Here is a 20,489-nt window from a genome sequence, read left to right as displayed (position 1 = left end):
GATACCTGTCCACCCCATACAATCAGTAAGACTCAAACTTGTAACATGGCCAACACCAAAGAGCTGTCCAAAGACACCAGGGACAAAATTGTACAACTCCACACGGTTGGAAAGGGCTACGGAGAAATTGCCAAGCAACTTGGTGAAAAAAAAGGTCGACTGTTGGCACAATCATTAGAAAATGTAAGAAGCTAAACATGACAGTCAATGTCAATCGGAGGGGAGCACCATGCAAGATATCACCTCCTGGGGTCTCACTAATCCTTAGAAAGGTGAGGAATCAGCCCATGACTACATGACAGGACTTGGTCAATGACCTGAAAAAGATCTGTGTGGAGGAGTGGGCCAGAATCCCTCCTGCAGTGTGTGCAAACCTGGTGAACAACTACAGGAAACGTTTGACCTCTATAATTGCAAACAAAGAGTACTGTACCAAATATTAACATTGGTTTTCTCAGGTGTTCAAATCTTTAATTCCAACTGTATCATACAAATAAATCATTAAAAAATCATACATACATTGTGATTTCTGGATTTTTCTTTTTAGATTATCTCTCTCACAGTGGACATGCACCTACGATGGCAACTTCAGACCCCTCCATTATATCTAAGTGGGAGAACTTGCAATGTAGCAGGGTGTTCAAATACTTATTTTCTTCATTGTAAAAGTCCCACCATCACAAATCACTTCCCTGTTCATATATAATGTTTTAAATACAATTGTATAGAATTCCTATACGATATATTCCGTTGTAGACCCGGTTGGCCTTGAAAATGCACGTCTGTCATATCCACAGTCGATGGGTGTTTTGAAATGAGTTTTGTCGCATTGCAATATAAACAATAATAAAACAACACTCAAAAAAGTATAATTTAATTGAAAATCGGGATAACAGTGACAATAATAAACAATACCAATTGTAGTAGACAGAGAAGAATGTGTGAATATATGTAATTTTAAATGTGCCCTACGATTGCCTGGCAACCAGTTCAGGTTGTTCCCCACCTCCTGCCCGAAGATAGATGGGATAGGCTCCAGCACTCCCGCGACCTTTGTGAGGATAAGTGGCTCAGAAAATGGACGGATAATTATTGCATACCGAAAAAAAATTGGTGGCAGAACACTGCAGCAGTCCCGTTTCCTCTCCCAGCTGAATTCCTCACAGTGGCAGACAAGCTACGGCGAGCTACATTTAGCCTCAAGATAAAGGGACACGTCAATGTGAGATAACCAACAGCAGGCACAATGGCCAAGAAGCAAATGTACATTTGGGTTTTTTTTTTTTTTTTGCCTTTTATTTATTTATTTTTTTTTTAAATTCAACTTAGCCATTCGGTGATTTACAACAGCAATTAGACAAAAAAAAAAAAAAAAAACGTCAAGGAACAACATGGATGTTCCGTTCACATTGCCATTTAAACATGTCTACACAGAGCTCACAGCCACTCCTTTGGGTTTCGTAACACCTCCAACATCTCGGCCTCCCTGGTACCGTGAGCGGGCTCGTGCATGTACTCCCACCTGAGTATGAAGCTCGACTCAGTTACTAAGCGACGCTCGCGGCTCCTCGAGGGCTTTGATGCTGCTGCGCGGCTTACCTTGCAGTGAGGGGCAGGGACATGAGGATGCTCTCGATTCGGGATCCCGGTGTGGCCAAACCGAACTTCACTCCCCGGTCGTAAACCAAGTTGAACTCCACGTACCTGAAGCAGGGGGCTCGTTTCAAGCACATTCCAACATTCTGCACATAAATGATAATTCAGTGGCACAACTAGAGCGGTACTAATTAAAGACTATTTGGAAACATGAAGATTGATGTACAAATACTACAATAATATCCTCTACTACTATAGTTAGAAAATATCTTTATACTTTTAAGTACTATAAATATCAGAATTTTGCGAAAGCAGGTATTACAAAAATATGCAATATAGTGGCGGTACATTGTACAGTACTTTGTTCACATTTGTGACTCCCAAATTTATGTGGTTGTTAATTGTGTGGTATAGATACATTTTTACACAATTGCTACAGCGTGCTCGCGACCCGCGTTTGGAGAAGCACTGCAGAAAATGGATGGATGCTTTAAAAGTTCCAAAACTGATAAGAATCTGATGGTGATGTGACAAAACACAGCATTTTATTTCAATCTCATAATATGATTTCAGCACAGTGGACTAAAAGTTCTGAGAACCGGGGATCAGATTCCGGCCCGGGCTGTGTGTAGTTTGCGTGTTCTCTCTGGGCCTGCCTGGCTTTTCTCCAGGCACATCCCAAAAACTTGATTTGTAGGTTGATTGAAGACTCTAAATTGCCCATAGGTATGATCGTGAGTGGGACTGTTGTCTGTCTCCATGTGCCCTGGCTGGCAACCAGTTCTGTGTGTACCCTGCCACCTACCCGCATAGAGCTGGGACCGGCTCCAGCACTCCTGCGACCCTTGTGAGGATAAGAGGCTCAAATAATGGAAGGATGAACAGGACTTCACTCTTGAAAATATAGAAATTTACTCTTTGAAAATTATGACAATCTTGAAAAAAAAGTCTTTATCGTAAAAATTCACCAATCTCAGAAATATTGCTATATTGTTGTAAATTTACATTATTAGTCAAAAATATGCCGATTCTTATTTAGACTGATTCTGATCTTGAAAATGTAATGTTTTGTAAATTTACAATGTTAATCTTGAATTTACACACTCATCTTCAAAATATGACTATTTTTGTAAAATTACGTTACCTTTGAAAATACTATAATTTTATCTTAATTAAAATGTTAATTGTGAAAATATGATTTGAAATTACATGAATCTTGACAACATACCACGTTTTTAACTTGTATGTAAAGTAAATGACTTTATTCTTGTAAAATACGACACTAAAGTTCAAAATATACAATTTTTATTTTATAAAACAGTATGACATTTTTTAAATGACGTTTAATTCAGCCATCCATCTATTTTCTGAGCCTCTTCAAAAAAATTTTATTTTTATGATTTAATTTAATTCTTGTAAAACTAAGACAAACTCACAATTTTATGACTTGTTCAAAATATTTCCCACTTTATTCTTGTAAAATTCTGACATTCTCAAAATGATTGGCGCTTTGGTTTAACTTCAAAATGAGAATTTATTCTTGTAAAATTATGCCATGAAACTCTAAAAGATCCTATTTAATCTTAAAATTATGACTTTGGGGTTGTTAAACATTGAAATTGTTTTCAAAAATATACAACCGCTGTATCTTGGGGAAAATGACTACACATAATGACAATGTTCATTTAAAAAAATGTGACTATTCTTATAAATCATTGAGTCGTTGAGATTATAAGAGTTTAACCTCAGACACCCCCCCCCCCACGACCCCCCTTCACCGCCTTTCAGGGTGGCCCTAATACGTGGAAGACTTACCTCCCTCGTCGCACCTGCTGCCAGTCCTTCTCCTGGTCAGTGAAAGCATCGTCGAGGTGTTTGTAGACGATGGGGAGGTAGCAGGGCACCACGGTGCGGGCACAGCTCTTGACGAAGCCGAACGCCTCCTCTTGACTGGGCCCGTCTAGGTCGTCGAAGAAGATGCCGCCGATGCCTCGAGTCTCTCCTCTGTGCCGGACGTAGAAGTATCTGTCACACCTGAAAGACACCACAAGTTGACACGATCATAATCACAACATGCATTTCGGAAATGTGAAGGGCTACAAAAATAATTGCCTGTGGCAACATTATTTATAGTTAAGCTTAACATCGACCATCTCGTGAAACTCAAAACAAGCCAATGCCATCCATTTTCTAAAGAGTGTAAAGTCCGAGATCACAGATCATTTTTTTGTGGATTCAGCGCATCACAGATTGTTGTGTTCTATTAGCTATATCGTCAGAATTTGCTGTGATTACTTATTGCAGATTCACATCGCGATAAGTGTGAGGCAGAAGAAAAAAGTGCTTCAAGCGAGAGAATGTCCAAAGTTTAGGATCATTTCAATCATCAATCTTTGTAATTCTATGCCTTTCTTACGTAGAAAACATGATACTAAGTACAACTGCAATAATAACCAAAATGTTAAATAATCCCATCAAAATTGGATGCCACTATCTTTGTAATTTTGACACAGCCATTTTATTTGATGTCATTATATTTAAGAGGTGCTCATAATAATCTTTGCAATAAATGCTGACTCGAAATTATTTGACAACAGAATCTTCCTTTTGATCGCTATAGTCGTAACGGTCCTTTCCTACACCACGGTGTTATCTACATAATGCAGCAAGGAAACACCCTCAGCCTCCCACGTGATGACATCACACCCACGGACGCGCATCTCCGTGTACCATTTCTTAAAGTCCGGGTAGTACTGCGGGTGGTGCTTGTCACAGGCCTCCTTAAGGGTGTTGTGGAAGTGAAAGGCGTCTTCTTTATTGACATACACAGGAGTCAGATCTGTGCCGCCACCAAACCACCACTGTTTGCGGCCTACAACACACACACACATGGGAGGAAGGAGACAATGGCTGGTGATTCTTTATGAGCTCAATGGAGTCAAGGATACCGAGACGCAGCTGCTGACGTCAGGGAGCAGACAACGGCACCCTCACCGTCTTCCTCCTCGATCTCAAAGTATCTGTAGTTGAAGTGCACTGTGGGGATGTGCGGGTTCTTGGGGTGGATTACGGAGCTCACGCCCATGGCACAAAATGGCAATTTCCCTAAGAGAAACAATTGAAATCTGATATTATTTTATTAAAAAAAAAAAAACCACCTAATAACAATTCTGACACAGCGACAGCAATGTAGTTGAATTGTTAGCAAAATAAATAGTGACATGGTGAACTGCTCATCGTTTGACGATATTTGGGCAAGCGATGGTTTCTGCAAGCAGCAGCATACGTGCTGAAAAGAACGAGACAGCCCGTCACAAAGAATGGAAGCCACCAACAACAAAAGCCTGTTAACGCTTGCTCAAACACCAGATTTTGTCATTAAAACACACGATAAAAGGCCCAGACGGCCAAAGTGTCATTAGGTGACAGTATCACTTGGCAAATACCGTCCACTTACCCAGTTCCTTTAGGATTCTTCAAGTAGTTTAACGTCATTTTAATGTTATTTTACCATAGTCACTGTCCATTTTGTTGTGTTTGGAAGTTAGAAATGGTAAACTCTCACTTCAAACGGTTTACAAAGCCAAAGATGCTTACCATCTTTCCCTTTGAGGACCTTGCCCCTGCTCTTCATCTGCCTGGCCGCCTCTTCAGTTAAGTTTCCAAACACCACCGACACGTTGACTCCAGCTTTCTCAAACACCTTTCCATCCTGCATCACGCAGCTGATCCCACCGCCACCTGAAACGCAACCCTACGCTGTTTTCATGCATGCAATAATCACTAAAATATTATTCAATAACTGCAGAACGTTTACATGAATGTTGAAATGCTGACGCTGAAATGAAATGCCATAGAGTTTAGTGAAATGTGGAACGTGAGAATTGGAAAACTGAAAATTCCTGAATTATAGCACAACTGCCTAACGAGAATCCCAAAAATCTATGCAATTGATGAGGATTTTACATCTTCTTCAGTCACTGTATGCTGTATGTGCAAGTTCGAAATCTTTTTTTTTGTTTTTGTTTTTTATGAGAATGACATACACTACTCACATAAAATTAGGGGTTTTAGCGTTGGGGTGAAATTTGAGGATGACCCCAAAGTGCACGACAGAATACCCTTTGCCGGTGATCTTAACCTCTAAGTTTTGGAATGGCCAACATTTTACTCTACATTTTGGTGTCTAACAAGAAGCTGAACTGAAAAATTCACAACAGCCGTTTGCTCCAAGAGTCGACCAATACATTTTGAAGGACGTACACTTGATTGCCTCTGTGTGACACCATGAGCTCAATGGCCACTTCCCTCCAAGAACACCGTGTTAGAACCCTGGAAACAGCTTCAAGCAAATGCATACGACAACGTCTCCTACCTTCTGTTCTTTCCCAGCGATCCACCTTGAACGTCCCACCGTCCACCTCCTGCAAAGCTTTGCAGAACTCGGCCTGCGTGTCCATGATGAGCATCTCCATCCTGGTGCACATCTCGCCTTTCCTGCCCTGCAGCACGGCGACGTCAGTGACGGGAGGAGACATAAATCCCCGGCATCTCGTCGAGATTTCTCCTTCCCCCTCGTCGTCGTCGACCGATCGGGGTACCAGAGTCGCCATCTCGGCCCGCTGGAAGTGGTTGACGTTGGCCACGAAGCCCACGACGGCTGCGGCTGCGCTGATCACCGCCGCTCCGCTCAGCGCTAGGACTCCCCGCCTGCTGCTTCGACCGCCGGCTGCCGACCTGCCTACGGTCCCTTGGGACGTGAACCGTACCCCCGCAGTCCTGGACGACCATGTTGTCAGTGGCAAAGTAATGCGAGAATACCGAGACGAATGACACTCTCCAGACTTTGACAGCCCCTTTAAATTGGAAATAAAAGATTGCCTCGTCGTAACCTGTGCTGCATTCTTAACGAGTACGATAGCGGCCATTTTTTTGTAAAGTAAAGCCACTCGTTGTATTAGCATCACTTGCTTCTTTGTCGCTAATGAGCGCAAACAAACTAGCAAAACATTACCAGAAGTTACAGGTTCAGATAACAGTTTGACGTCCAGGACTAGGAGGAACACGCACTTCCGTGATAGTGAGCGAGGCATCTTGGGAAATGTGTTTTTCACACCTAACTAGCATTTAGCCTTCCCCTGTATGCAAACTCAAAGTCCCACAATGCCCTGGGAAGAAAGCAACGTTACATTCAGGGACTCACGCGTGTACTGTACAAATGTCATGAAGAACGCCCACTAATGGTTAGATAGATAGATAGATAGATAGATAGATAGATAGATAGATAGATAGATAGATAGATAGATAGATAGATAGAGATAGATAGATAGATAGATAGATAGATAGATAGATAGATAGATAGATAGATAGATAGATAGATAGATAGATAGATAGATAGATGTCCAACGTGGCACTGGAAATGATTAATGACAAATATGCCTTTACAGTGAGATGCCTATTTTCGTTAAATTTTTGAGTGTATCCAATGAGTTGGGGCAAATTTGCTATTTTAACGCACAATACTATCAATGTAGGGACTTTGTAAATATTCACATTGTTTTGGTGTAGCTATTCGATGACATATCATAAAGTACAAAATGACAGCACGAACCAACCGAAAGGTTGCGATACTTTTCACCGTGTTTATTGTCCTCTGTGCGCATGCGCGAACGTAAGTGTTGTCAGTCTCTATGGCGACGGGACACTTAATGCTTTTAGGGTTGTAGACAGCGAGAGATTATGTGGACCGCACAGGTGTCGCTCCGCAGACGGACAGGCTTGGTGCATATGCGACTCACTTCCATGTTGGACAACAGCACGTTCGCATGTTTGCTTCCACCGTTTTTACTCTTCGGAATATTAACACAGCAAGTAGAGGTGAGGTGACAAACGTTTTCTTTTTCATTCATCGTCTTTCCCGTGAAATCCCTCCCTGGCCCGCTGTTGAACTTTTAATTATGGTATAATCCTGTAATTGTATTTATTTATTTTGAACCAAGCAAAGCAATAACATGTCATGAATAAGATGTCAAAAATTAAAGGCCCTTCAAAACTGTTTGCACAACGTTTCAACACGCTGTAAAAACACGCAATATCGCAAAGTTGTCAAATAACCTATTAACGTTGCATGTTTTTAAAAATAAAGATTTAACTCAACATATAACATGCAACATCGTTCTATGTTGCCCATAAGGTACTTGACAAGATAGAGTGGGTGCTTAGCAAAAAAAAAAGAAAGTAAAAAAGTGACGACAAAAATTGAAGTAATGAAAAATAGAACAGGAGCTGAATAAATAAATAATACGTTAACATTAAATCATATTGTGTGATTACAATATGCTGTAATTTCTTTGTGTTGGTGTTTCCTTTATTTCTTGATTTATACAAAACCATTTCTTGTCATCATACAGCTAACAAATACAGCATGTCACATTATAACACGCCTACAGTACTGCTACCAACAATAATAACTTGGGTTTGTATTTATTTTGATACTCATCTATTGATATGAACGTGTGTACACATATACAAGATGTAGAATGACCGCAACATAGTTTCATGGGATTTGCAGTATCTGGGAGTGTCTATGAAACTGAGCCTAAAGGCAACATTTCAGATGCATTGGTTACCATTTCTTTCCTTACATTCCAAAGTCTTTTTTTTTTTTTTTTTTTTTAAAAAGGAATAACATTACCAAGCGTGGGCTCAATTCCACATTGACTGGAGACGAGCGTTGTCTTTGTCTCGGCTTAAGTCTACCGGTTCAAGCCTTGCAATCCCAAACGGGATAAGCGCCATCGCAAATGGAAGACATATGAAACAACATTCACAAAAAGTTCGATGAAGTACATGATACAGTACAGCATTTGATCTTCTCTAGGCCCGTAGATCATGAGCGAGGCGGTGTGCACGAGACCCCAGGATGTTTACGAGGATGACTTTGAGAAGGATCTGGACTGGCTGATCAGTGAGGAAAGTCGCAGCGAGGAGCAAGTAAGTTAAGCAGCTGCAGCCGTGACATCCTTACACCGTACTGCAGTACGAATGAATATGCTCGACATACCAATCGTGGGGAACCAAGCAAAATGTTGACAGAAAATGAATGGACGAATTGAAATATTTTACATTAAAAAACATCTCAGCCTACGTCACAAAAGGTTGATACTTTATTCACCTTCGGCTGTCTTGTGGAAGAACGTTTCGTTGTTCTGCTCATCACGATACGACGCAGATGTACATTCGATACAGTGGATATGAAGAGTGGTTGAAAAGCAGCAGGTGCATGATTTATTAGTTTTCATTTTTCATTGTAACCCATTTGTGTTCCAAATCAGTCATGTGCCTTGAGCTCCAAATTTTTCTCACCTGTGTACTCCACACGTTTCCAGGGTCCTGACTACAAGGACATTGAGGCGGACATTGACAAAGAGCTGGCCGAGGGTGAGAAACGACATCAAGCCAACGAGAGACGCAACGATTCCGAGGAAAAGGAGGACAATGGAGACAGGTGGCCCTCACCGATGGAACCGCTCGAGTACGACTCAGACGGAGACGGTCCGAGTAAGTCCTTTCTCATGGCGGCGCCTCCCTTGGGCGCAGGTGAGCAGACCGATGAAGAGAAGAAGTACATTCTGGAGAAAATCCAACAAGCCAACCGGGAACTGCGGGATCAGGAAGCTCCAAATGTCAGCCGCAGGCGAAGGCTTCAGTTTAAAGAGACGGTGGTGACCTTGGTGGTGCCCCCGTTGCAGTTTGAGAGTGTCGCTGCAGAGGCAGAAGGGACGGAGATGGACATGTCAGGGAAGCTGTCTGAGCTGAAATTGTCTCCTCGAGAGGAGCATAGCGGGGGAAGGGGAGATGTAGGGCTGAAGGAGGGACAGGTCCTCGTGGAAAAAGATGGCAGGTTTGACCTCGTCAGCCTCAAAGAGGTGGAAAATCATGGCCTCCTACCTCCGCTTGCACAGGAGCAGCCGGGCGGCCCCAGGAGAAGCCCCGCCGCCGGCCCCTCGCCTCGTTCCCCCGCCGGAGCTTTTTCTCTCTTCCAGGGGTCCGATCACCAGCGGGCGCCCAGACCTCCGGGAAGGCCCAGCTCGGCCTGCCACGGCCAAAGAGGAGCCCAGAGGAGAGACACCAAGAGGCGGGTGCAGTCGGCCGCCGGGACGCCTTTGCAGGCCACCTTCAAGCTCTCGCCTCAGCAGAAGGAGCTGCTGCACAAGGCCCAGGAGAGGAAGGAGAAGTTAGCCAGAGAGGTAATGACGATCACTTGTTAAACAGTGAGATCATTTGTGGAAGACAGGGACCGAGCTCTGCCCTCAATAGATCCACAAGTCATTGATAACACCCCTAAAACTGCTTGTATTTCAAAACTGACACACACTTACCATAGCGCCACCTCCTTGAGTAATATACACATCTGTCTGTCTTACACTCCCCCCTAGTGGTTGACATGGGCACACCAGAAGGAGCAGCAAAATGGATGTTGTGACAAAAACTGCGTAATTCTTTAAAACTCCTATTCAATTACATTATTAGTGTACAATTTCATAAAGAACAATATTAGAGAGCGCTTAAGCCCGAAAACAGCAGGGATAGGCTCCAGCACGCCTGCAAACCTTGTGAGGCTAAGGGTTTCCGAGAATGGATGAATTTGATTTTCACTTCAGCAAGTGATCCACGAAACTGCTGTAAAAAAATAAAATAAAATAACATTTTAAAAAAATTATATATATATATATATATATATATATGTGTGTGTGTGTGTGTGGTGTGTGTGTGTGTGTACTACAGTGTACATGTGTTGCTCCACCCTTTGTGTTCAAATGTTATTTTTTTTTTTTAAAACTGATAAAACCACAACAGTGATATCATTCCTCATCCCGCCTTTGACATTTTGTCTTCTTTTTTAGCTGCCTAATAATTTTAAGGTACTTTTTAATTATTTTTGATTATCTGCCAAAATGCTGCTTGTGTAGTGAGTTGCGTACATTGCCACAATGCCACCATATAGCGCTCGCATCTGAGATTTTTCTAGTAAAAGAAAAATAAAAGTGGCTACATGACACCTTTTTTTTTTCAAGACTAAGGTGCCACCAGATGACGCCAAAGCAATTCTCATATGTCACACTGTCATTCAAATACTCCAATGTTTGGTGTCAGGCTGAGCAGAAGAAGCTCGAGGAAGAGGAGCAGAAGAAGCAAGAAAACGAGATGGCTTTCAAGGCCTGGCTGATGAGGAAGCGAGAGCAGCTGCACCAGGAGAGGAGAATCCGCAGAGCTCGGGAGATGGAGAGGATGACTCCTCAGGTAATTACAGTACCAAATACGGAAAGCTCTTATGAGTTCAGAATGTTCCTTTTTGGTGCTCATGCAACGCAAACATTTGCAGCTTTTAACAGTTTGCCGGTCTTTATTAAGCCAAGAAACCTTAGTTTCTATATTGGAAAATCTCACAGCAAACCACCAAACAAAAATGTCAAAATAAGTATACATTACGTATATAGCGTATCTGAGGGAGGACTGACTGACAGTGCCTCCAATTTACGTACTTGTATACAAGCAATGAAAAGGTCACCTTCTGGCTGAGCATTTTATAGTTGTTCCTGTTTATTCTTCTTTGAAATCACTGATTGCTTTATTGAAATCATGGTGGGACGGTGGTGCAGCAGTAGAGCGTTGGCCTCATAGTTGTGAGGACTGACGTTGAAATCCCAGTCCAGCCTGTGTGGAGTTTGCATGTTCTCCCCATGCCTGTATGGGTTTTGTCCAGGTACTCCAGTTTCCTCCCACATCACAAAAACATGCATTAATTGGAGGCTCTCAATTGCCCATAGGTGTGATTGTGAGTGTGACTGTTGTCTGTTCCATGTGCCCTGGAACCAATTCAGCTTCCCCGCGGCAATTGTGAGGATAAGTAGCAAAGAAAATTGCTGGCTGGATGGGCTTAACATGAGAATCAATCCTGAAAAATGTAGTTAACTAAAAATAATTTTCAACTCCATCATAAACTAGGGACTGAATATGAATGCTGATTTGAAGACAAAACACAACAAAATGTAGACATTTTGTTTTTGTTGTTGTTGCAGAAGGACTTGAGTGATCCCGAGGAGGCCTTCCGGCTGTGGCTGCGGAGGAAGCAGGAGCAGCAGCAGCGAGAGAAGCAGCTGGTGCAGCTGAGGAGGTTGGAGGAGGACAGCGGTTACTTTTTACGCAGCCGAGAGGAGTGCGAACGTGCCTTCAAGCTGTGAGAGCCTCCGCATTCTTTCTTTGGCTGCACCCGCAAACGTGCTGTGAACCTTGAGAGCGTCTTCCTTCAGGTGGCTGACCCGGAAGCAGGCGGAGAAGCGAGAGGAACAGCGGGCGGCTCGGGAGCGCGTGCGCAGGTTCGTCCTGGAGGAGCGGCGGGCACGACGGATGCGCGACCTGGCGTGCGCGGCCGGCGACGCCAGGACGTTCCGATTCACGGATCAGCTGACCTGTCACTTCTGAAACATGACATCCAGCACCCGTCAACTTTATTTCGTCCATCGTCCTTTTTTCTAGAATATTCACGTCCTCATTAGGCTTACAAGTCAACTGCAGCCAATCCAAGGTGACTTGGGTGAGAGGCTTGGTAGCACCTGGACTGGTTGCCAGTCAATCACAGCACATATTCACATGTATGGATCATTTAGAGCAGGGGTGTCATGGTCCAGATTGCAGTTCCGGTTTCCCTCCGAGGGCCGTTATTACTGTGAGACCATAAAATTGTTTAATCGTCTCATCATATATACACGTGAAATTTATGAAGTAGTTTTGGAATCAGAAATCAAGAGTGATGGGGTTTTCAACTATTGTTCGTGTTTGGTAACACCAACATGCTAGCAATATCTCAGTGTTATCATTTTATGATCTCATCATTTGAAATCTTAGTACAGAGTTTAGCAAGAATCGTGGAAGTTGACACGTGATCTGCCTTTGCGGGCCACATAAAATCATGTGGTGGGACGGATCTGGCCCCCAGGCCTTGTGTTTGACACCCGTGATTTAGAGTCATAAATTCACCTAACACAAATGTTTTGTCTGTAGTTTGATGTCAGACAAACAAGTCCAGATTTGGAAGAATCTAAACAATATTCCGGAAGAAGCCGGTGTCAAAGGTCATTCAGCAGCTTGTCTATTTATGACAATCATAATGGAATGCAGCGGCACGGTGGATCAACTGGTAAAGCGTTGGCCTCACAGTTCTGAGGACCCAGGTTCGATCCCCGCCCTGCCTGTGTGGAGTTTGCATGTTCTCCCTGTGCCTGTGTGGGTTTTCTCCGGGCACTCTGGTTTCCTCCCACATCCCAAAAACATGCAACATTAATTTCACACTCTACATTACCCACAGGTGTGGCTGTTTGTCTCTATGTGCCCTGCGATTGGCTGGCAACTAGTTCAGGGTGTACCCCGCCTCCTGCCCGATGACAGCTGGGATAGGCTCCAGCACTCCCCGTGACCCTCGTGAGGATAAGCGGCGAAGAAAATGGGTGGATGGATAATGGTATGCGTAGTTTCGAGTTTTTGAACAGTGCGGCGTGAACTACTTTGTACAAAAATACGTTTACTTATTTTATATTTGCTTTTTTTGTGTCCGTATATTCACTAATTATGCCTTTACCTCTATAAAACTGCATTCAAATGTGAATTCAATATCATTGATCTCCATCTTAAGCTAAATATACTAATACACACTTTCGTAGGACAACTTTGGCACGCTATTCCGTCCCCAACATGTTACTAGTCAAGCAAAAGTATGCACTAGTTGACAACCTTGTGCAATCAGTGCTCACAGTTGTTCTTGTAGTGTCTTCGTCCTCAATAGTAACAATCAGGGCACAAGTAGAACAACTAAGGTGCACTAAGTGAATGACGGTGGCTTAAAAGCTACTAGTGAGGCAAACATTTGCCCTTGTTGACATCTGTGCAGTTCTAGTACTATTAGTAAAGAGCTTAATGTTACACTAACTAGTAGAATTTTATGTCAGAAGCAGTACCAGTAGTGCATACAGTAGTTATCAACTTGTGCATAGTTTTGGCTCTTTTGTACAGTGAGTACAGCAGTTTACTAGTAAGGTTAAAATGCACACTAGTAGCCTGAATTATTGTTATGTTTTTTTTACAATGAGAGCCTTGAATTGTCTTTCCAGTGAACACAAATGTAGGTTTACATTTTTTTTCTTTGGAGCCAGACCCCTGTCATGTTCGGAAATGTATGTAGAGTATTTCTGTACTTTAGTATTATTGTGTTTTTATACATCTCCTTTGATTGCCAGTAATTTCTCACGAAAGATTACTTGGCTTCTTACAGCAAGTTCAATTCACATTTTTTTTTAGTTTCATGAATGACAAACATTTAAGAGAGCTCTCTCTCACTCTCTTATAAAGGGCTTTTTTTTTCAATGACTTCAGGTTTTTCTGAGCTGTTTTCTTAAAGCGCATTCACCACAGTGACCTCAGCATACGCACGTACATTAGAGTTCAATTATAAACTTCAAAAGAGCTGATGGATGTTGATGTGATAGTTACCCATGTAACTATACTGTATATACGTTTAAAATATAGAATACATCAAATCTGTCAGAGCAGTTTGTGAAAATATTCAAGGACAATTATGTATGTAAAATTACAGTCTGAAAGTGAAAACCAAATAAAAATGACATATCAATACTAACTGTCTATAATTTATTCAAGCCCGTAAACGTACAATTTTGTGCATTTCATCATTAAATATCAGTGAAGACAAAAGTGTTGCAATTCAGCCAACTGGCGTAAAGCTCTGAATCTCTGCTGCAGAACAACAAACAATATATACGACGAGTATTTCCCCATTGAATTTACAGTGCATGACTCTGTCCATCACCTGTATATCAACACACATTCAAAGTATCATATTTCTTGAAACAGAAATGATTGATCTTTTATGATAAAAAGCTTCCCATATTAAATCCAGACAGTCATGACAGCAGCTGTCTATGCATTAAAACATAAATTAAAAACAATGAAAAAAAACACATTTCCCCCCTAACTCGACTGACGGAAGTACCGAGTCCATGATTATTATAAATATATATAGGATATTCAGAACACATCTCTTTAAAATAGTGCTAGTACAAATCTAAATAAGGAGACAGTGCACCGTTTACTTTGAGGACAACAATTACTGGCATGGACATAATAAAAATAAACCAACTATTTTGGACATGCAAACTGCCTGCTTATCAAGTATTATTGACCTGTCCCTAATCATTGATGTAGTGATGTACTCTACATAGTGTTTTTCTCATAAAACTAATATCTTGAAGTCCAAAGTAACAACCTAAAGCGGGAAAAATACCCCCCCCTTAACATTTTCACAGATTGGTGAGACATAGAGGAACGCACACAAAAAAGAAAAAAAAAAACAGCAAACGCACACTCCAGCACTCGTGTGCAGACCCACAAACACACAAAAAACAAACAACCACCCCCCACACACACACATAAAAATTATCCCATTGTCATTGAACCTGCACTCAAAATCGTACAAAAATAGATTTGTTTTTGATTTAAAGACAAATCTCACAATAAATAAAGTCATCAACAAAGAGATGAGGTTGAAGCTACATCTACAGTTCATCTTTGGGGTTGATGTCGAGGCCGTGAGTCAGCACAGACTGTGTGACCCAGGTCTGGATCACCTCATCTGCCTGCAGTCTCTCCTGCACAAACAACAAATGCACAGTCAGCGTCTGGCTCTGTTTCGAAAGAAAGGTCAAGTAGAACTGCTTTCGTCTCGATTATGTCAAGTTCCTGACCAGCTTTCTTGAAAAAGCTGCGATCACATGTGCGTACAAGGATGGGACTTTCAAAAAGAAGGCCGTACCATTTCCCTGAATAGAGGGTCCAAGGTGAACCACAGAGCCACAGCACATCTCCGCCCATTGGTGACAGCCTTCACGCCGTGCGGATTCTCCCCGCCGGACGAGAACGCCACCACCCTGCCACACTTGGGCTTCACTGTTGCCTGGAGACCAAGGTTCACATTGAATATGTATTTCAAAGACTATTACATAGCATTCTTAGTAAATATTCTGTAAAAAAATGGAGTGAAAGTTATAATAATTTAATAACAATAATATACATCACAAACCGTACATATCTGAGTCAAGGCAGGTGAGCGGATACTTTAAGCAATGTACTAAATAGATATATAGTCTTCCTGCACTCTTCTTCTTCTTCTTCTTTTCCTTTCGGCTTGTCCCGTTAGGGGTCGCCACAGCGTGTCATCTTTTGCCATCTTAGCCTATCTCCTGCATCTTCCTCTCTAACCCCAACTGCCCTCATGTCTTCCCTCACCACATCCATAAACCTTCTCTTTGGTCTTCCTCTCGCTCTTTTGCCTGGGAGCTCCATCCTCAGCATCCTTCTACCAATATACTCACTCTCTCGCCTCTGAACATGTCCAAACCATCGAAGTCTGCTCTCTCGAATCTTGTCTCCAAAACATCCAGCTTTGGCTGTCCCTCGAATGAGCTCATTCTAATCCTATCCAACCTGGTCACTCCGAGCGAGAACCTCAACATCTTCATTTCTGCCACCTCCAGTTCAGATTCCTGTTGTTTCTTCAGTGCCACTGTCTCTAATCCGTACATCATGGCCGGCCTCACCACTGTGTTTTATAAACTTTGCCCTTCATCCTAGCAGACACTCTTCTGTCACATAACACACCAGACACCTTTCGCCAGCTGTTCCAACCTGCTTGGACCCGTTCTTCACTTCCTGACCACACTCTCCATTGCTCTGTATTGTTGACCCCAAGTATTTGAAGTCGTCCACCCTCGCTATCTCTTCTCCCTGTAGCCTCACTCTTCCCCCTCTACTTTTCTCATTCACGCACATATATTCTGTTTTACTTCGGCTAATCTTCATTCCTCTCCTTTCCAGTGCATGTCTCCATCTTTCCAATTGTTCCTCTGCATGCTCCCTGCTTTCACTGCATATGACAATATCATCTGCGAACATCATGGTCCAAGGGGATTCCAGTCTAACCTCATCTGTCAGCCTATCCATTACCACTGCAAACAGGAAGGGGCTCAGAGCTGATCCCTGATGCAGTCCCACCTCCACCTTAAATTCCTCTGTCACACCTAAGGCACACCTCACCATTGTTCTGCTGCCATCATACATGTCCTGTACTATTTTAACATACTTCTCTGCCACACCAGACTTACGCATGCAGTACCACAGTTCCTCTCTTGGTACTCTGTCATAGGCTTTCTCTAGATCCACAAAGACACAATGTAGCTCCTTCTGACCTTCTCTGTACTTTTCCACGAGCATCCTCAAGGCAAATAATGCATCTGTGGTACTCTTTCTAGGCATGAAACCATACTGTTGCTCGCAGATACTTACTTCTGTCCTGAGTCTAGCCTCCACTACTCTTTCCCATAACTTCATTGTGTGGCTCATCAACTTTATTCCTCTATAGTTCCCACAGCTCTGAACATCCCCTTTGTTCTTAAAAATGGGAACTAGAACACTTTTCCTCCATTCTTCAGGCATCTTTTCGCCCGCTAGTATTCTGTTGAATAAGTTGGTCAAAAACTCCACAGCCATCTCTCCAAATTGCTTCCATACCTCTACCGGTATGTCATCAGGACCAACTGCCTTCCCATTTTTCATCCTTTGTAATGCCTTTCTGATTTCCCCCTTAGTAATCATTTCCACTTCCTGGTCCTTCACTCTTGCCTCTTCAACTCTTCCTTCTCTCTCATTTTCTTCATTCATCAACTTCTCAAAGTATTCTTTCCATCTATTTAGCACACTACCGGCACCAGTCAACACATTTCCATCTCTATCCTTAATCACCCTAACCTTCTGCACATCCTTCCCATCTCTATCCCTCTGTCTGGCCAACCTGTAGAGATCCTTTTCTCCTTCTTTCGTGTCCAACCTGGTGTACATGTCTTCATATGGCTCTTGTTTAGCCTTTGCCATCTCTACCTTTGCCCTACGTCGCATTTCAAACCCTAACTCCTTTCGCCTCTCCTCAGTCCTCTCAGTATCCCACTTCTTCTTCGCTAATCTCTTTCCTTGTATGACTCCCTGTATTATGGGGTTCCACCACCAAGTCTCCTTCTCCCCTTTCCTACCAGATGACACACCAAGTACTCTCCTGCCTGTCTCTCTGATCACCTTGGCTGTCGTCGACCAGTCTTCCGGGAGCTTCGGTTGTCCATCGAGAGCCTGTCTCACCTCTTTCCGGAAGGCCGCACAACATTCTTCCTTTCTCAGCTTCCACCACATGGTTCTCTGCTCTACCTTTGTCTTCTTAATCTTCCTACCCACCACCAGAATCATCCTACATACTACAATCCTATGCTGTCGAGCTACACTCTCCCCTACCACTACTTTACAGTCAGTAATCTCCTTCTGATTACATCATCTGCACAAAATATAATCCACCTGCGTGCTCCTACCTCTGCTGTTGTAAATCTTCTGGAAATAAGTGTTCACCACAGCCATCTCCATCCTTTTTGCAAAGTCCACCACCATCTGCCCTTCAAAGTTCCTTTCCTGGATGCCGTACTTACCCATCACTTCTTCATCGCCCCTGTTTCCTTTACCAATATGTCCATTACAATCTGCACCAATCACAACTCTCTCGCTGTCTGGGATGCTCAGAACTACTTCATCTAGTTCCTTCCAGAATTTCTCTTTCAACTCTTGGTCACATCCTACCTGTGGTGCATAGCCGCTAACCACATTATACATAACACCCTCAATTTCAAATTTTAGTCTCATCACTCGATCTGATACTCTTTTCACCTCCAAGACATTCTTAGCCAGCTCTTCCTTTAAAATAACCCCTACTCCATTTCTCTTCCCATCTACTCCGTGGTAGAATAATTTAAACCCTGCTCCCAAACTTCTAGCCTTACTACCTTTCCACCTGCTCTCTTGGATGCACAGAATATCAACCTTTCTCCTAATCATCATGTCAACCAACTCCTGAGCTTTTCCTGTCATAGTCCCAACATTCAAAGTCCCTACACTCAGTTGTAGGCTCTGTGCATTCCTCTTTTTCTTCTGACGCTGGATCCGGTTTCCTCCTCTTCTTTGTCTTCGACCCACAGTAGCTGAATTTCCACCGACGCCCTGCAGGTTAGCAGTGCCGGGGGCGGGCGTTGTTAACCCGGGCCACGACCGATCCGGTATGGGATATTCTTTAGATGAACGCTCATATTTGTTTGGCACAGTTTTTACGCCGGATGCCCTTCCTGACGCAACCCTCTGCATTTATCCGGGCTTGGGACCGGCCTACAGATTGCACTGGTTTGTGCCCCCATAGGGCTGCATTATAGTCTTCCTGCACTAAGAATATTTTATTAGTAGCAGTATTAAATGTTTGCTGGGAAGAGATATCTTCACAGGACCTATATATTGCTATTTATTTAAGCTCTAAAAACATCATAGAAATAGTCTCACATTTTCAACCGTGATTCTTTCCGAAATGGAAAGCAACTTACTGTGACTGTTTTGGCGTCCATCTGCGTAAAGATGAACTCGCCCCCTTCAAAGTTTCCATTGAGGTATAGTAGTGCACTGAAAGAAACGGGCAGATGACCCTTGAGCTGGGTGAAGTATGTATACAAAATGTTGTACTGCTTTATGGCTGGACCCCAGTGATCATCACTCAGGCGCATTTCCACGCATGCCGGCATTGAGTGTACTAGTGGAGTGTACGACAGGATACCTGTAGTCCCTTTGAGTGTAGGCCGGGGGCTCCTTCCAGCATTCATTGGCCTCGGTGTCCAGCAGACAGTTGTCGGCGTGGATGGGATGGCTCAGGTCACTCCTGTGGTCCTGCTGGCCTGTCAATGTCCAACACACAAATAGCACACAAAGTACAGTACAGTATTTTCATATGTTTCAAGATGACGCTGGCTATTTTCCACAAGCTCTGTGGACCATGAAGTTCATTTAAAGTAGCCCATCATTTGCTGAATTTCTTGACTAAAAGTTCATTTTCATTCTTTAGATCAGAAACAGTGCTAGCGTTTAACTGGATATTCTAAATTGCCCTTAAGTGTGATTGTGAGTGCGGCTGTTTGTCTCTATGCGCCCTGCGCTTGCCCGCCAACCAGTTCAGGGTGTCCCCCGTCTCCTGCTCGTTGACAGCTGGGATATGCTCCAGCCCTCCTGCAACCCTTGTGAGGATCAGCACCTAAGAAAATGGATGGATGGATGGATGGACAGTGCTAGCGTTCTGCTCTCTTATTTCGTTACAGATTGCCATTACCATGAACAGTCTTTAATTTAGCTGCATAAAGAAAAGCCATGCAAGTACATGGCAGACATACAAACGCCATTCAGAAAGGTTAGTGTTGAGTTTCGAAACCAAAACTGAGAGGCACTGAGCTACCCATCCATCCATTCATTTTATTTGCCGCTTATCCTCACGAGGGTCGCGGGGAGTGCTGGAGCCTATCCCAGCTGTCAACGGGCAGGAGGCAGGGGACACCCTGAACTGGTTGCCAGCCAATCGCAGGGCAGATTGAGACAAACAGTCGCACTCACAATCACACCAACAATTTAGAGTCTCCAATGAACGCATGTTTTTGGGGACGTGGGAGGAAACCGGAGTGGACGGAGAAAACCCACGCAGGCACGGGGTGAACATGCAAACTCCACACAGGCAGGGCCAGGATTGAACCCGGGTCCTCAGAACTGTGAGGGCAATGCTTTACCAGCTGATCCACTTTTCCACCCCTGAGCTACCCATGTCACAAAAATATACGTACTCTAACTGTTTCCACACCACGTCTACACAACTGCCATAAAAAAAAGCCTCTAAATAATACATTATCTTGATGTACATTTATTTTACAAAA

General features: G+C 43.2%; 3 protein-coding genes across 5 annotated transcripts in view; 1 reads left to right on the top strand and 2 right to left on the bottom strand.

The window, feature by feature from the left end:
• Nucleotides 1-519: 519 nt before the first annotated feature.
• Nucleotides 520-6,684, bottom strand: cpox (coproporphyrinogen oxidase). 2 transcript variants are annotated; one of them, XM_061826190.1, is made up of 8 exons: nt 6,198-6,684; nt 5,972-6,098; nt 5,194-5,337; nt 4,591-4,701; nt 4,327-4,468; nt 3,412-3,630; nt 1,600-1,704; nt 520-1,522 (listed from the first exon to the last, which is right to left on the bottom strand). In XM_061826190.1, exons 1-8 carry the CDS (start codon nt 6,558-6,560, stop codon nt 1,438-1,440), a joined length of 1,296 nt encoding a protein of 431 aa, XP_061682174.1. In that variant the 5' UTR covers nt 6,561-6,684; the 3' UTR covers nt 520-1,437. The 2 variants fall into 2 exon arrangements, with proteins under 2 accessions (XP_061682174.1, XP_061682173.1); XM_061826189.1 differs by having other exon boundaries at nt 534-1,522; nt 5,972-6,684.
• Nucleotides 6,685-7,123: 439 nt separating this feature from the next.
• ccdc181 (coiled-coil domain containing 181) lies at nt 7,124-14,148 on the top strand. The gene is made up of 6 exons (XM_061825269.1): nt 7,124-7,473; nt 8,477-8,589; nt 8,985-9,845; nt 10,753-10,899; nt 11,679-11,836; nt 11,910-14,148. Exons 2-6 carry the CDS (start codon nt 8,488-8,490, stop codon nt 12,079-12,081), a joined length of 1,440 nt encoding a protein of 479 aa, XP_061681253.1. The 5' UTR covers nt 7,124-7,473; nt 8,477-8,487; the 3' UTR covers nt 12,082-14,148.
• A 149-nt stretch (nt 14,149-14,297) lies between these two features.
• The window catches only part of p3h2 (prolyl 3-hydroxylase 2), a 69,570-nt gene continuing 63,378 nt past the window's right edge, over nt 14,298-20,489 (bottom strand). For both annotated transcript variants that reach the window (XM_061826372.1, XM_061826373.1), the window contains 4 exons: nt 19,352-19,469; nt 19,125-19,200; nt 15,479-15,619; nt 14,298-15,314 (listed from right to left, as the gene is read on the bottom strand). In XM_061826372.1, the coding sequence (XP_061682356.1) occupies nt 15,222-15,314; nt 15,479-15,619; nt 19,125-19,200; nt 19,352-19,469 (428 nt within the window). In that variant the 3' untranslated portion in view covers nt 14,298-15,221. The remainder of the gene's footprint in view (nt 15,315-15,478; nt 15,620-19,124; nt 19,201-19,351; nt 19,470-20,489) is intronic.

The sequence above is a fragment of the Syngnathoides biaculeatus genome, chromosome 7 (genome assembly GCF_019802595.1).
Source record: "Syngnathoides biaculeatus isolate LvHL_M chromosome 7, ASM1980259v1, whole genome shotgun sequence".
NCBI lineage: Eukaryota > Metazoa > Chordata > Actinopteri > Syngnathiformes > Syngnathidae > Syngnathoides > Syngnathoides biaculeatus.
This window is presented reverse-complemented; position numbering and strand designations above follow the sequence as displayed.

Bases quoted from the DNA above. Each gene is read 5' to 3' on its own strand.
- ccdc181 (XM_061825269.1), top strand. From the start codon at position 8,488: ATGAGCGAGGCGGTGTGCACGAGACCCCAGGATGTTTACGAGGATGAC. The intron at 8,590-8,984 runs GTAAGTTAAGCA...ACACGTTTCCAG, and splicing joins AAAGTCGCAGCGAGGAGCAA to GGTCCTGACTACAAGGACAT. The intron at 10,900-11,678 runs GTAATTACAGTA...TTGTTGTTGCAG, and splicing joins TGGAGAGGATGACTCCTCAG to AAGGACTTGAGTGATCCCGA.
- cpox (XM_061826189.1), bottom strand. From the start codon at position 6,560: ATGCTAATACAACGAGTGGCTTTACTTTACAAAAAAATGGCCGCTATC. The intron at 5,338-5,971 runs GTAGGAGACGTT...GTTGCGTTTCAG, and splicing joins TCGCTGGGAAAGAACAGAAG to GTGGCGGTGGGATCAGCTGC. The intron at 3,631-4,326 runs GTACACGGAGAT...GGTGTCTTTCAG, and splicing joins TACCCGGACTTTAAGAAATG to GTGTGACAGATACTTCTACG.